At 39.9% G+C, this 17,297-nt stretch overlaps 1 protein-coding gene across 1 annotated transcript in view; it reads left to right on the forward strand.

The window, feature by feature from the left end:
- The first annotated feature begins 3,060 nt into the window (after nt 1-3,060).
- MEIKIN (meiotic kinetochore factor) overlaps nt 3,061-17,297 on the forward strand; it is a 106,416-nt gene continuing 92,179 nt past the window's right edge. The window contains exons 1-5 of the mRNA XM_078066344.1: nt 3,061-3,179; nt 3,271-3,435; nt 4,066-4,153; nt 5,801-5,861; nt 14,656-14,793. Coding sequence (XP_077922470.1) covers nt 3,061-3,179; nt 3,271-3,435; nt 4,066-4,153; nt 5,801-5,861; nt 14,656-14,793 — 571 coding nt within the window. The remainder of the gene's footprint in view (nt 3,180-3,270; nt 3,436-4,065; nt 4,154-5,800; nt 5,862-14,655; nt 14,794-17,297) is intronic.

A 17,297-nucleotide genomic window follows, 5' to 3' on the forward strand; every position in this document is an offset into this window, starting at 1 on the left:
GCCTCCATGTGGCACATATGGTCCCCTTTTCATAGAATGCCATAACCTTTAATCCCCCTGCTAACTTCCACCGTGCAGCTCTTAAAACAGCTCAACTATCCTTTTATCTTAGAAGATTCCCTCTGCCCCACTCCCACTCACACTGTGAGTTGCTTGAGGTTGTAGCCCCAGTGTGGAAGGTCTGGTCCATAGTGGATGCTCAAGAATATCCATTTAGGGGCACCTGGGTGGCTCAGTTGGCTAAGCATCTGCCTTCGGCTCAGGTCATGATCCCAGGGTCCTGGGATGGAGCCCCACATCGAGCTCCATACTCAGCTGGGAGTCAGCTTCTCCCTCTCCTCCCTGCTTGTGCTTTCTCTCGCTCTCTTTGTCTCTCTCTCTCTGAAATAATTAAATAAATAAAATCTTTTTAAAAAAATAAATATCCATTTAATGAAAAATCCCCTTGGTTCTTTTTTATGCATTCATGCATAATGTTCATATGCATTAAGATTGCAATACCTGCAGATACGTTTCATCTATCACTGTGGTTTTTTTCATTCTTGTCAAGTAAGGAAAAATAAAAACAAACTGATTTTCAGTTGTACCTTGAAACCTATGGATAGAACCATAAACAAAACTGCTCAGTGGGTCAGTCACTCCATAAAAAGGCATACAGAAAGATTTCCTCTGGGATCTGGGGAATCCTAAAGCCACAAACAGGCTTTGAAAATATTAAAAAAAAAAAAATTTCCTCTGAAATCTCTTCAAAATTTCGAATTTGTTTTCCCATGGAAGTTCGCAACTCCATAACTGCTCCAAACCTAGTCAAACCCATCACATGGCTGAACTGAAACAGTGATAGCAGAATTCTGAGTTTAGATATGGAAGGAGTGCAAAGGGAGATGGGAGAAGTTCAGTTTAACACTCACGGATGAATGCTTGCACTGGCATTTGTGTATTTGGGGACAGAATGGGGGGAGACAGATAACTGAATTGAGATGTGTCTGCCCTACCTCATCCTTTTGTATGGGACACATCTCCTTCCCTTTTATAGCCTGGTTCTGGGTGAAGCTTTAAACAGACCAAGTCTGTTTGTAGTCTCGTTCATCCCCTTGCTACCAAGGGCTTCGAACTCCTTTCCTTGCTCCTCCACCCCCTGCCCAACCATGTGTTAGGAGGAACGGGGTCATGACAAACACACTAGCCAAATGCCAGCCAGTTCCTGCCACCTATGCCTATCATCTGTCATAATGAACGTCCCTAGGCTGCAGTTTCCTCAGCTGCAAAATGAGGAGGCAACTAGACTATCTCCAAGGACCTCTTTTGGCTCAAGAAATCATTCCAAAGTTTTTCCAGTTTTGAAACCCTATGTATTAACTCCCATAAATCTTTACTTGATGGCATTTCAGTAAACGCAGACCAGTGGAGTGAGACAGACCTCTATAGGGCCACCAAAGTACAGATCAGCTTTTGCTTTACGCTGCTTTCCTTTTTCATTGTTTCTTCCATTTCTAGGTGTAGGGCATGGAAGGACCCAGACCTCCCACAGGTCATTTAAGAACTCCAAGTTTTTTTCACAACAGCCCCCAAAGGGAGAGAGGAGAGCCTGGAGACCTGACTTGTAAACTAGAGACTGCCTGTCAGCATATTATGGATATAACTAAAGAAAGGAGGTTGAAATATGATCATTGCTTTGTATTGCAACAACACAATGAGATCCCAGACTGAAGGACCATTTCTAACACACCTCTGTATCCCCAGGACCTACCACAATGTCTAATACAGACTAAGGTGCTGAGTAAGTATTGATTCAGGGACTCAAAGCACTGTATCTAATTAGGTAAGAATGCCCACCTTCTGTTCTTTACAAAGCTAAGTTTTAATGATTACTTATATATTGAATCAACTGTCATGACTTTCTATGAGGCTATTCTAAATTTTAAAAAATTTAGAGTGATTTCATTATGAAAATATTGTGGCTGTATGTGTGCTATAGTCACACATACAATATTGGAGCATCACAAAAAAAGTCTTCGAGTTTTTGTAATTTTATCTCTACAAATGCATTTTTTAATGTTGTGAAATGTTTTTTTTAAAAATAGGAAGATGGTTATTATGTGCACAATATGTTTATCAGATGCAGCCAGATGGTTCAACCACAGTGTACGGAGAGAGGGAGGTCATTCCTACATTCCTGCAATGATGCAGAGCAAGTGAACTGAGCCCCAAGACGGTAGGAGGTAAGAAATTCTCTACCTTGACCATAAGGCTGCCCAGATGTCCAGGAGATAGCTCCTGGGCAGGGGCTAAGGGATTCCACTATCCTTAAGAAAAAATATCCTGAAACCAGGATCTTCGAATGCTCAGACTCTCAAATACCACGGCCCCGGGACTGAAGCTCATTGCTCAGGAAGATATTCTCTGCTGGTTTAACGTACTTTCGTTCCTGTCTGATCTTCCCGCACTGAGTCAGGTGACGCCCCGCCGCCCCTGTCCCCCTGTCGCCTCCCCTGCTAGATTCCCTATGTTCGGACCCCAAAACTCCTTACCAAGGCTTAAATGCAATGTTATAAGGAGAGGGGCTGAGCCATCAGTAGCATGCACGTGACGGGCCCATCACACTAAGGAAAAAATGACAGCAAAGGAGCAACCTCCTGGACAACGAAAACGCTTTTCCCCATTAGCTTCCCTTCAGGTGAGAAACACGTGAGTCTGCGCCACGGGTCAGGCAACCACGCGTGCCCACTGCCAAATACCCGGACGCCACACCTCCAGGAAGGCGGGGCCTTCTTCAAGGGGGCGGAGCATCTTCCTCGTTACTACGCTTCCCAGAAGCCATCGCGCAGCTTGGTGGAGATAAAAAAAAAGGGCGGGAGCGCACCGGGAGGCTCCAGTCAGTCAGGCGTTGGCGCTGTGGGCCTTTATCTTTTCTTCGCTCGCCTCCTGCCGTTCTGCTCCGCAGGCAGCTACGTTGCCAGGACGCTGGCGCACTCAGACTGTAGCTTGTTTCCTCAGGAAGGCGAAGAGACAGGCTGTGGAGGCCCAAGAGGTCCCCGAGGCCGTGGGGGTGGGGTGGCAATGTGGTCACTACGGGTCTATACCCGCAAGAAGCGGGTCGGCCAGAGGCTCAACCTAACCCCGACGCCGGACCTAGGCCTCACAGCGCAGGCAGAGGCCCCCCCAGGTCCAGGCAGAAGGCGCGCTGCGCACTGTAAGCCCCGACTGGCAAGCCTGTGGAGCAGGCCCAGGGTGGGCGAGCGAAGTTGCGGGGGGGGGGGGGGTGACTAGGCCTCGGCCCAGGGACACCCGAGCGCGGCAAGCCGGCCTTCCAGGGCTTTGCCCTGAAGTATGCCGTCCTCTCTTAGGCCTGAAAGGAAACGCGCACCGTTTGCAGAAGATCTCAGAGAAAGCAGAGTGCAGTGGGCAGGGAGTTAGCGGCTCTAGGCCACCGAGGTGCGTAAGCCACTAGTGCCAAGCCCATGCCTTCTGCCTCCTCCAAACTTCAGTCCTCCTTTTCCGCCTATAGCCTCTCCTTCTAAGAGTCAAGGAAGAAAATAAGTGTAATACTATTTACGATTTGGCTCCTGTTGGGACATAGACCCAGAAATTTGACTTAAGAAAGATTTATTTATTTAAAAGATTTATTTATTTATTTGAGAGAGAGGGAGAGAGAGAGCAGAGGGAGGGAGAGAGAGAGACTCCCAAGCTGACTCCCTGGGGAGCGCGGAGCCCCAGGGGCTTGATCTAGGATCCGTGAGATCATGACCTCAGCCGGAATCTTTAGTGGGAGCTCAAATGACTGAGCCACCCAGGTGCCCCTGGAAATACTTATTTAAAAAATTTTTTTAAAAGAGCAGTTTTGCTAACTTGCCAACTCACTTGCCTAAAAGCAAGTGAGATAAATCCTTCAGGAAAGCATTCGTAGCACCAGCGAATATTGGTACAATTAACCCACTGGAGTCTTTACTTTTTCCTAATGATGTCCCCAAATAGCCTTTAAGATTCTGAACAGTGTGAACTGTGAACGGAGATGTGGAGAGCCAAATCCAGACCATGCAAATTAATTGCTTTGTTTTTTGTTAGCCCTCGGTTAAGAGTTACAGGACAGGAAAGCCTGCAAGAAAATAGCACTAATGAAGAGACCCCGGATGAGAAGATAGCTCCATTGAGTGTATGTATATTTCTCTTACAGACCTTGGATATACTTAAAGCAGAGACCAATGGTAACTGATGTGCCTCCAGATTAAAGTGTAATAAGGATTTTGTTCAATAGCTACATAGCTTCCTAGCGTTTTTGTAAACATTGGTGTTTTCTCTTTAGACAGGGTCTGGAATTTCTAATTCTGGTGGATTCATAGTCATATTTTTTTTGTTTTTAATTTCCGTTGACAAAAATTTGAGAAATGCCCATTACTCACTAATTTTCTGTGAAACAGGTATCTGTAAGTTTTTCTTAGTAACTCCCTTACGTATAGTAGCACTTAAACCATTTTAAAGCCATTTTCATTCTCATTTGAATTTCCATTAACTAGAAAGTGTTCATTACCATTAGAATATTATATAACTTCTTGACCTACTCTATTTAATATGGATTCTGTACAATATTTTAAAGATACATAGTAATTTGGAGAAACTCAGATTTTAAAAATTGCTTATGACTCATCTACCATTAACATTAAGTAGTCATGTTCCAGATCTTTAGCTTACATATCTCTCTAAAACATGTGTTTTGGGGGTGGGCAGTTTCAACAAAAGGCATTTTTTAAAAATGCTTTACCCCAGATTTTAACAGTGTTAAGTGTTCCTTGTGGATGTTTCAGATTATGCAAAAAAAAAAAAAAAAAGTGTTTAAAAGGTTTCTTCTAATTTTTTTGTATTTCTTTACATTCCTTTTTTCTGTGCCCTTTTTTTCAATTTAGAGATTGTTATCTTATTGTATATTCCTCTAACATTAAATGGCCTTCAAAAATATGATTTTTAGTGTCTAAATAGTGCTTTGTCTTATAGATAAATATACTGTAATTTATATAACTATTTTCCTGTGGTTGGAGGATTGAGATTGGATCATGTTTAAAGTTTGATTCATGTTGGCCACTTGGCACCATTTTACCTGATACTTAAAAAGTACATATATTTTATTGAACACTACATCTGAAACTAATGATGTACTATATGTTGGCTAATTGAATTTAAATTTAAAAAGAGGAAAAAAATACATATATTTGATAGATGAAAAGTAGCATTTATTTGATACTGCATTTCTCTGAATGCTAGTAAAGTTTACACTTTTTTTTCCTCATTTTATTGGCCATTTGTGTTTCTTTTTTTGTGAAATGCTTATTCATTATATATTGAAGATAGTTACACTTTTATACACACATGTAACAAATATTTTTATATTTTTTTTGTTTGCCTTTAATCATATTTCTGATATTTTAGATTCATCAGTCTTTTCATTTATTTTGCTTTCATATTTAGAGAAAGAAAAGCCCTTCCTACCTAGGGGATCAGAAAAATATTCACCTTTAACTTCTAGTTGCTAGTTTATCCCACAGTAGTTAGTTGACTAGTATATTGCTGACTCTGTAAATATGTCCATGTTATTATATTTTAATATTTATTTTTAGATTTAATATTAAATACCAGATTACATCTGTGATTAGTAGGCTGAAAGAATCTATTACCTATGAAACTGATACACGAAGTTGATATTAGTTTTTCATTTCCAAAATAACCAAATCAATGTGATGTAATATTATGATATGAAAATATTCAGTCCCATAATTTGTGCTATATCTTTAATTCTTATTTCCCTTAGGAGTCAGTGACTGATGACCTCCAGGTTGACTGTAGTTCATCCAATAGTGAGCTAGTGTCAGGTAAGATTGTCAGATGTGAACTCCGTCAACTTTGTTTCTTACAGATATAAGCATCCATTTGTATTTTTGCCTCATCTTCCCATCTCAGTGGAAGAAGTGTCTTTCTCCTAGTCCAAGGTGAATCCTTCTGCCCGTACAATGGACGTCATCCTCAAAGCCTTCAAGCACACACCAGTAAATTAAAATTGAGATAAATACTACAAAAGAGATTGACTTGAGTATAACTAATTGAGTTTAATTAGAGAGTTTAGGGAAGGCTTCCATTAGGGAATAGCAATTGAATTGAGATAGGAAGAAAAGGAGAAATTAACTATGCAAGGAGATGAGTTAAGAGCCATCCAGGCAGAGGGAACAGCATGTGCAAAAAGACCCTAATATGGCACTAAGCCTCATGAGTTCAGTGAACTGAAAGAAAGCCAGTGTGGCTGTAGTACAGAGAGGAGGGAGAAATGCAATAATAAGACAAGGTTGAACAGAGAGAGGCCTTGTATAACCTTGTAGGCTATGTCAAAGATTTTGGTGTTTATATTTGGAGCAGCAAGAAGCCACTGAAGTCTTCCTTAGGAAAATATATGATCACCTTGGCTGTGGTATGGAAATAAGCATGAATGGATGCAAATAGACCAGGTGGGAGGTTATTACAGTAGGTTAGGGGGAAATGATGGCACTTTGTACTAAAAGATGACATTGGAAATGGAAGGAAGTGAGCATAACTCATGACAATTTTAGGAAGTGAAACTGACAGAGTTTGGCAAATGAAGAACGAAGGAGATGGAGGTATCAAAGATGGCATCTGTTTCTGGCTTGAATAACTGGATATAAGGTGATGCCATTTACTTACATTTACTTACTTTACAAACAAAAATCTTGTTTGAGGGAAAGATCATAAATTATGTTTTTAATATATTAAGTTATGGGTACTTTTAAAATGATTAAGTAGAATGCCAAATAGGCAGTTGGATATGGAGGGCTGCTGATAGAAATTTATGAGCTGTCTACATATTGGTATAATCAAAGTTATTTTTAAAAATAAGAAAGGATGCCATTAGCATTACCAGAAATACTGAGGACTTCTTAAAAGCAGATGAGATCAGACTGCTGAATATCTGAAGAGCAGAGAAAACCACTGCTGAGGTAATAATAGCTCTAGAAACATTTGAAGCAGTTGGTCAATCAATGCAAAAAAAAAAAAAATTGTAATAGAAAGGACCCTGAAGGAATTATCAAGGTGATGGATTAAACACTACATTCTGTAACTATGTGGCCTGGTTCCTGCTCCTCATCCCTTTCTTACATTGGAAACATTGGCAGTTACAATGCTGGCTGCCAGGATAAACCCTGGGAACTACTAAGCAAAGTGAACTAAGGGTTTGACTCCTAAGTGTCAATTTTGGGCCTGGAGTGGGAAGCAGAAGAGAGTCTGAAGTAACTCCAGATTGCCACAAGGATAGCAGAGGGAGAAAAAGGTGAAAGAGATAGATTATGCTTATGCTTGTTAACCCCAGGATAAAGACGTAGTATGACTCTCTGAAGTGGGATTTCTTTTCCCTTTTTTTAAGGTTTTTATTTATTTATTTGAGAGAGAGAGTGAGCATGTGCACATGAGAGAGAAGGAGCAGGAAGAGGGACAGAAGCAGGGAGCCTGCTATAGGGCTGTGTCCCAGGACTCTGGGATCATGAGCTGAGTTGAAGGCAGATACTTAACTGACTGAGCCACCCAGACGCCCCTGAAGTGGAATTTCTGATAATGGAGGCTTGTGGTGTGTACACTAGCCAGACAATTAGGACAGTGCTCCATGTAACCTATAATACCCAGAAAATACAGGAGGACATCACCATGCAGAACACAGATTCTCAGAATGTCTCAACACTCATAAAAGTCTCCAGAAGTAGGCTGCTGTTTCAGAATTTATATGCACTGCTTTACAAACAAAGATTCTCAAGTAGAGATATGAACAGACAACCAGAAGCAGCCAAACCTTTGAATAAAACCAGTGGCATGGAAGAGAGGCAACAAATCGAGCAAACAGAATAACTAACACCTGAGAAATAGCAAAAAACTTTAAATATCTCTTTAAAGACAAGAGGCCGGGGTGCCTGGGTGGCTCAGTTGGTTAAGCGTCTGCCTTCAGCTCAGCTCATGATCCCAGAGTCCTGGGACAGAGCCCTCAACCGGGCTTCCTGCTCAGCAGTGAGCCTGCTTCTCCCTTTGCCTGCCACGCCCCCCCTGCTTGTGCATGCTCACTCTCTCTCTCTCTCTCTGTCAAATAAATAAATAGAACATTAAAAAAAAAAGAAAAGAAAATCGGGGGTGCCTGGGTGGCTCAGTCGTTAAGCGTCTGCCTTCGGCTCGGGTCATGATCCCAGCATCCCGGGATCAAGCTCTGCATCGGGCTCCCTGCTCTGTGAGGAGTATGCTTCTCCCTCTGCCTATCCCCCTGCTCGTGCTCTCTCTCCCTCAAATAAATAAATAAAATATTTAAAAAAAATAATAAAGACAAGAGGCCATTGGATCCATAATATAACAATCTGTTTTAACAAAAACTATAGTCCCTAGAAACTAAAAATATCGTCAAATTTAAAAACTCAGAAAATGATCCAAATATTGAAATGAATTCAGCTCAAAATCAAATTAGCTGGCTAGAAAATAGGATAGAGAAATATTTCCTAGAATATAGTACAAAAGAACTTGGGAGGTGCTCAACAAATGCATTTCCTTCCTTCTCCCCTCTTCACCTGTTTAACTTGTACTTGTTCTTCAAGAAAAAAAAAAAAAAATCAGGTGCTGTCTCTACTGGGAACTCTCTTGACCCCTCTTCTCTCTTTCTACATGAGTTGTTCTTCCCTGGGAATTCTGTGGTACTCTTTGTATACTTCTGTTAGGACTGAAAACAGCAGTATTACTGCTGTTGTTACTCTTGGCTCTAAAGCCATTGGGAATAAGCCCTACCTTTTCTGTTCCTATCCCATGTTTGGGACATAATATAATTTCAAATACTTTTGAATGAGTTTTATACTCTGTTTAGAGAAAATAAACTATTTAACCATAATTATTATTTTCTTAAATTGTAGTTTAAATACACAATATATGTCCTTGGTTACTAGATTTATCAAGTTGATGTGTAAAAGATAGAAGGAAATAGAGAATAGACTGTCTCTAATTTGCAAACTGGTTGTATTCTAAGACATCATTTGTTGATTGATATTTGAAACCTGGAATACTTTTTCCCATAATGTAAATGGTTAGGTTTTGAGCAGCCTACAGATTTCTATTTAATATATAAGTAACCATTTTAATTCTATCTTGGAATGTAGTAATTTTGCAACATAATGAAAAATAATTCAGGACTTTATATTTAGTGTGGAAGATTGAACATAGACATTTACTTCTCCCTTTCCTGAGAGAGAAGGAAAAAATAACAGACTAGATGCCTAGAGTAAGGACAAGCGAAGAAACCAAACTGATTCAGGCTATAGTTTCAGGAATTAGAGGTATCACATATTCCTGAAGAAATGTGTACAGATAGTGTTGAGAATAAGATTTTTGGAAATCTTTAAAAGTAATGGTTAGATGCTTTGATCCCTTCCCCAGCACTGTGTGGTCAGGCAACTACTCTTTTTCCTACCTTGACAGTCCAGATACATTGAAGCAGAGGATCTGGACTCAGGGATCCTGTATTAAAAATTAGTAGGGGTGCAGGGAGGAGGGAAGGGAATTAACTGAAGTTTGTATACTTAGTGGTATAACTTTTAGGCCCATTATCCCACCTTACCCCGCTCAGGAAAATACTTCCCAACTAGGAGACTAGAGGATTCTGCTTTTGGAATCTTCTCTGACCAGAAGGAGACCTATATTCTGTCAGTAATGACCTGGTCCCTATCTTAAATACCCTTCTGTGAAGCCCACTACTTCCTAAGCCCCACTCATGAATCTAGAGTTTCCAATTAACGTTTTAGTGCCTCATTCTTGAACATTCAAGAATTACAAGGCATTTAATGAAAGCATTTAAAATAAGTGGTACCACATGAAAAGAAGCTTGAAGGACACAGACAGTGCAAAGAAAAAAAATTTAAAAGCCATGTTTTCATTATCCTCAGGATAATGAAATAATAATAATCCTGAAGATAATGAAAATATGTATCCATGATAAAAGTATGTGCTACTATGAAAAGGAGCAGCTAGAGAACAAAAAGTATTCTTAAAAAGTAAAAACACAAAGTCAGAAATAAAACATTCTGTGAAAGATTAGATGATGAATTTAAGAAAATATTCTAAAAGTTGAACAAACATCAGAAGATAAAAGATAAAAATAGTAGCAGTGGTGACACAATTCTGTGAATATACTAAAAATCACTAAATTGTATACTTTAAAAGGTGATTTATGGAATTTGAATTGTATTGCAATAAAGCTATTTTAAAAAAAGAAAAATAATGAGAAGTTGAGTTCAGACATTCTAACATCTGAAAAATAGTAGACCCAGACATAGAGTAAACAGAAAGGAAATTATTAAACACATAGAGCTAGAAATCTTTCTAGAATTAAGAATGGTCATGAATATATATAACGAAACAGCCCACCAATTGCCCATCACAGTGAATGAAAAAAGGCCCATACCAAGGCACAGCACAATGTAACTTAAAGATCCTCAGGATGAAGAGAGAAATCCTTTAGTCTTCCAGGAAAAAAATTGTTGATTGCAAATAAGCAATGAAGAATATGAATGGCATTGAGTTTCTCAAGAGCAATTCCAGAAGCTAGAACATGGTGGGGAAATACATTTAAAATTCTGAAGCGTACTGATTTTGCAGAGATAGAACGGATCCCCAGCCAAAACTTGGTTCAGATTTCAAGATTGATGATGCCACCCATATAACCAAGAAGGCAAGGCAAGGTTTGTCACTCATGTAATGTGATTTTCTAGAGAGAAGTGCATCTTCCAAATAAGACTGAAAATGGCTTGAGAGAACAGGGAGAAGAAATGGTGGGAGGGGTGTTAGGTGGGGCCAGGATGGGGTTTCCCAGACATGGTTTTAACTTGTAGCCATTGCCAAAAGATGGAACATCAGGACTTTCTTATCAGCTTGCCCAGATGTGGGGCAGAAGGGAAAGAGACAGCAGTGAGGCTTAAATTTGTCAAACATCAGAAAATGGAATCAGTCATTTTAATAGACTAGACTAGAATTCTGTACTCAGGCAAATAATCACTCAAGCGTGAAGATAGTATAAACAAATTTTTAGACAGGTCTTCCATACATCTTTTCTCATGAGATAAAGGAGATACTCCAACAAAACTAGAGAATAAATCAATAAAGAAGAAATCAAGGTATCCAGGAATCAGAGGCAATATGTGAAAGAACTTCTTAGGATAATGGTAAAAGGGGAATTCCAAGAAGACACCTGTGCAGCATGTCTAGAGGACAAGAAGTCTGAATTTGAGCAAGTGTATTGAGATCTCCAATAACAATACTTCTTAAAAAAAAAAAAGGAAATGGAAGGAAAGAGGAGAAAGGGAATGAGGATGGAAAGAAAAGAAAAAAGAGAAAGGAACTGATAGATAACCTGGAATTTTTAAAGTATTGAGAAGAGATTTATTTTTTTATTTTTTTTTTATTTTTTAAAGATTTTATTTATTTGACAGAGAGAGACACAGCGAGAGAGGGAACACAAGCAGGGGGAGTGGGAGAGGGAGAAACAGGCTTCCCACCGAGCAGGGAGCCCGATGCGGGGCTCGATCCCAGGACCCTAGGATCATGACCTGAGCCGAAGGCAGACGCTTAACGACTGAGCCACCCAGGCGCCCCGAGAAGAGATTTATACTTTTGCAAGTATTTGGGACAGAATAGTGTTAGGTACTTAGAAAACTACTTTTAAAATTGAGTAATCAATAACTGAAAAAAAAACAACTTGTAGCAAATGGTCTGACTATAGCTTATAGTATATGGCTTGGGTATAAATATATTTGAGCAGTCATAATAGAATTGTTGAATACATTTTAATTTAGAAATATAAAGGGGGTGTTAGAAGAAACAGCTAGTAAAGTTGAAAGTAGTCTCTGGAGATTAGGGAATTACGGGGTGGTATGAGACAAGAGATTGCTGTTTTGTTTACAAGCCTTATAGAACAGTTTGACTTTGTATATATATGTGTGTGTGTATATGTATGTATATATATATATATATATATATATATAGTAAAATTTGATATAAATATGACTTTTAAAGATTTTTTTAAAAGATTTTATTTATTTATTTGACAGAGAGAGAGACAGCGAAGAGAGGGAACACAAGCAGGGGGAGTGGGAGAGGGAGAGCAGGCTTCCTGCAGAGCAGGGAGCCTGATGCGGGGCTCAATCCCAGGACCCTGGGATCATGACCTGAGCTGAAGGCAGATGCTTAACGACTGAGCCACCCAGGCGCCCCATGACTTTTAAAGATTTTATTTATTTATTTGACAGAGTGAGACAGCGAGAGAGGGAACATAAGCAGGGGGATTGGGAGAGGGAGAAGCAGGCTTCCCACTGAGCAGGGAGCCCGATGTGGGGCTCCATCCCAGGACCCTGGGATCGTGACCTGAGCCAAAGGCAGATGCTTAATGACTGAGCCACCCAGGCACCCCTGATATAAATATGACTTAAATGCATTTACATTTCTAACTTGTGACTCCAGGAACATCATTCCACTGCTATAATCATGAATATTTATTTATTCTTTTCTCTACCCAACTACGCAGATGGTGAGTATGGGGTTTTCCTAATTTCTGAGCCTGGATTGAGTTCTGGGGTTTGGTGGAAGGGATGGCTCTACTGTGTGTGGTGTTCACGGAATTTTGAAAGCTGGAAAGCAAGAGAGATGTAACAACATGTGTTGGGGGGGAGGATGAAGACAGAGTGAGAAGACTAAAAAGTAGTGAGGACAGGGACAAGACACTCTAGGGCACTTGGAGTAGGAGAAAGAAAAGATGCTCAGAGGGGTAACCTACCCATGACATCTGATGTGAAGAGGAGGTTAGATTGGGTCAATCAATTTAAGTGTTGAGTGGTGGTTGGAAGAGGGGGACAGATAGGAAATAATTGTCAACTTTAAGGATGGCATTGGAGTGGAAGAGAAAGATGTGGTGAGGTCAAAGTAGGAAGGACAAAGAGTTAGTTGTCTTAGGTAGGTAATGGATGAGGAGAGATGGGCTATAAGTCAGCACCCCGGCAGGAAAAATAAGTTTATCAGAGTCATGCTCCCCTTTTATCCCTTACGTCTCCCCCCCAGTTTTTATTTAGTGTTAACATCTATTTTTTTCAGTTGAAAGTGTTTAATAAATGCTGACTAGAGAAGACTACGTTTTCCCTTTTCTTACTAAACCTGTTTCTTAAGTTTTGGTATTAATTTATATCTCTATCATTTATATGAAAGTTCTTCATTGTAGTTCACTCTCACAGGGATAACTTTAAGACCTCTTAGTTTGGGAGATTCTCTGTTCAAATATTTTGCCCCTTCTTGAAAGGTTTGTTTTCTTCTTAGAGAGTTTTCAGAATTATTTATATTCTGGATTCCAATCCATTTGCAAATGTTTTCTCTTAATCTGTGGCTTGTCTTTTCATCTTAACAGTCTCTTTCAAAGAGAAGTTTTAAATTTGATGAAGTTTTTTTTTTTTTTTTAAGATTTTATTTATTGGGGCGCCTGGGTGGCTCAGTCATTAAGCGTCTGCCTTCAGCTCAGGTCATGATCCCAGGGTCCTGGGATTGAGCCCCCCATCGGGCTCCCTGCTCAGTGGGAAGCCTGTTTCTCCTTCTCCCACTCCCCCTGCTTGTGTTCCCTCTCTCGCTGTGTCTCTCTCTGTCAAATAAGTAAAATGTTTTATTTATTTATTTGACAGAGAGATAGAGAGCACAAGTAGGCAGAGAGGCAGGCAGAGGGAGAGGGAGAAGCAGGCTCCCTGCTGAGCAGGGAGCCCGACGTGGGGCTCGATCCCAGGACCCTGGGATCATGACCTGAGCCAAAGGCAGCCACTTAAATGGACTGAGCCACCCAGGCGCCCCAAATTTGATGAAGTTTAATGATTATTGCTATTATTGTAAATCTTAGTGTTATAAGAAATCTTTGCCTACCTCAGTGTCATGATGATTTTCTCCTCGTTTTTTTTTTTTTCTAGAGCCTTTGTAGTTTTAGGATTTACATTTATGTCAATGACCTGTTGAGAGTTAATTTTTTATATGATGGAAAGTATGAATGCAGGTTTTTTGTTTTGTTTTGCTTTTGCATATAGATACACAGTTGCTTCAAGATTATTTGTTTAAAGCAGTGTCCTTTCTCCACTGAATTGCCTTTGCATCTTGGTAAAAAAATCAGTTGCTCATATAAGTATGAGTCATTTCTGGGCTTTCTGTTGAATTCCTTTGATCTATTTGTCTATGTTTAAGCTTGTTGTTTTTTAAATGGAATAACTAGAATTACTTTTTCTTCTCAGCTAGTTAGTTTACAATTATGGGTTACTTATATGTAAAACTTGCATTTTGGGGTCAAAAATCACAACTGAACCAAAGGAGGGGAAGAAATAAATTACAAAACTTGGTAAAGCAATGGAAAAAGATTATAATGCTTTCTCTACATCAAAACCAGAATTATTTTCTAAGGTTGAAGTTAAAGTGGTGTACAATAGTATGCCTTTTCAGTTGTTTGTATAAGTAATTTTACATTCTCTGTATACAACTGCATGTATGTTTCTACAAATATGAATTCCTAGGATTTTGAGTCTGTTTACTATTGAAACATTTTACTCTTTTTGTTTGTTTATTTTATAGGACTAAGTGTACAGCATGGTATTTCTAGTTCTCTTCTGAGCTATTCATTCACAGACTCTTACACAGAATACAAGAGTTTTGAAGAGAGTTTAAGTAGTTTCCCATCACCTGAACTCTTCAGAGGATCAGATTATTTAGGTGAGAAAATAATCTCAACCTTTAGCTGACCCATATAGAAATTGTTCGTTTGTCCACAAATCCTCCAATGAGTAATGTTCCTTTTGAGGTGTGCTTGTCTTCCTCACCAAAACCTCCTTCCGCTGCCCACTCCTGTATTCCATGCTCTATCACCTAGGACTATGCATTAAAAGCTACCAGATAAGAAAAGGTTGAAGATACTAGGGGAATGCCCCAGAAATAAGCCAGTTTGATCTATAGTATCCCAGAGAAGCTCACAATTTGGCTGCACCAATACTTGTAAAAAAGTATGTCTAAAATGTGAAAGATGTGGTGATTACTTTCTTACTCTAATGGAACCTGGAGATTTATTCTTTGGGATGTTCTGAAACAGAGGAACTATGGACTGGAGGATACTAGGCACTGTTAATAGGAAGGATCTATGATATTTTGACATGTTGGTCCCAAATACTCATTCCCCTGTGGTAATATTATATATCCACACCCTTACCATATCCTCGTAGTGGGTGGAGTGTACTCTCTTCCTCTTTGGCTCTGGAAAAGCATTGGAAATGTGCCTTGCTTTGGGCAATAGGATATCAGTGAATGAAACAAAAGCAGATCTTTGAAATATGCCTAAGTGGTTGGACTTGTCGTCTTACACTTTTAACAGTGTGAGAAGAATATATCCTAATTAGCTTCTGCTTCTCCTGTGGGGACCCCAGAATGAGAAGTATGGAACAGAACAGTCTCCGGCAACCCGCAGATTGCAGAGAGCTGCCCCAGCTGATCAGCAGATTTGTAATCTGAAGCAGACCTGCCTGAGCCAACCAGTAGACATAGGAATAAGAAATAAATGTTTTCATTTTATGTTGGTGAGATTTGGGTTGATTTATTATATAGAAAAAGCCAACTGTTTCAGATACTGTACTGAATGAAGAGGGGAAATTAAGTGAAGTGTACCTTGTGAATTGTGGTACCTTCTCACCTAATGCTTGTTCCCATCCCAACCCAACATTCCCTTTTTCTGTTCAGCTTCTAGAATACTAGCACCCAGACTTGAACCTTTCGGGCAGGAGAATGGAAGATTCTTTCCTAACAAATCTGAAAACAACCCTAAAGAAAATATCTAATGACACCGACCTCAGTAGCCCTTCAGTGAAACTGACAAGAACACCCTACAATGAAGTTAACTTGTGACAAAACCCTAGTTAGGCCACAGAAATCCCAGGTAGGCTTTTAGAGCTCTCTCTTAAATATGAGTAGAGAGACAAGGATCACCAGACTTCTGAGGAAAGCTTCTAATATAAAACATAGGGATCAGAACAAAGGAAAATATGGAAGTGACATCAGCAAAATGTTGGAATAAGAAGCCTGGTCCCTCCTTCCCCCGTGGATACACCAATTCAACAGTAATACATGGACTTACTCCTTTTGAGAGAAATCTGGAACCTAGTCAAGGAACTCTTACACCCCAGGCATGTATGAGATCAGCCACATCAAAGCCAGTAGGAAAATTCAAGGCACTCTCTCACCATAATCCCTACCCATAGCACATTGCCACACAATTGGCAGGAAACCCCAGGTCCCAGCTTCTCCCTTGGGAAGGAAGAAAAGAACTGAACCATGTGTGAAATGTTGTACATTTTCTGGGAGCTTCCCAAAGGATTGGCTACTCTCATGACTGTTTCAGAGTGCTGCCTAAGGGAATGGCTTCTGTCTCATCTGTCTCAGAGTGCTGATGGGACCTGGTATATTCTAGATGACTGTTGGCCACTAACAACAAATACGGTGTGTGAGGAAAGCTTAAGAGACTCATGGAACACAATCAGAGCAATTTATACTTCATAGGAGTCCCAGAGGGAGAAGAGATGAGGGAGGGAAAGAAAGAGGGAGGGATAAAGAGAAGGAAGAGGGGGAAAGAGGGAGGCAGGGGGAAGAGGGGAAAGAGAAAGGGGGTAGAGGGAGGGAAAGGGAGAAAGAGAGCATGCCTGAAAGTTTATTTATAGAAATAATGGCTGCAAACTTCCCAAATCTGGGGAAGGAAATGCACATCCAGACCTAGGAGGCCCAGTGAATCTCAGAATAGGCAAACCAAAGAAATCCACACAGGGACTCATAATCAAATTATCAAACATCAAAGACAAAGAATTTTGAAAGCAGCAATAGAAAAGCAACTTGATACGTTCAAGGGAACCTCCATTAGACTATCAATAGATTTCTCAGCAGAAACATTGCTGGCCGAAGGGAGTAGAATCATACAAAGTGATGAAAGAAAAGAAACTGTCAACCAAGAATACTATAACCAGCAACATTATCATTTAAAAAAAACAATAATAGAGTATTATTCAGCCATAAAAAGAATAAAATCTTGCCACTTGCGAAGACATGGATGGAGCTAGAGAGTATAACGCTAAGTAAAATAAGAGAAAGACAAATACCATATGATTTCACTTGTATGTGGAATTTAAGAAACAGAAGAGCAAAGAGGAAAAAAAGAGAGATAAACCAAGAAACAAACTCTT

The sequence above is a fragment of the Halichoerus grypus genome, chromosome 2, assembly GCF_964656455.1.
Source record: "Halichoerus grypus chromosome 2, mHalGry1.hap1.1, whole genome shotgun sequence".
Taxonomy (NCBI): domain Eukaryota; kingdom Metazoa; phylum Chordata; class Mammalia; order Carnivora; family Phocidae; genus Halichoerus; species Halichoerus grypus.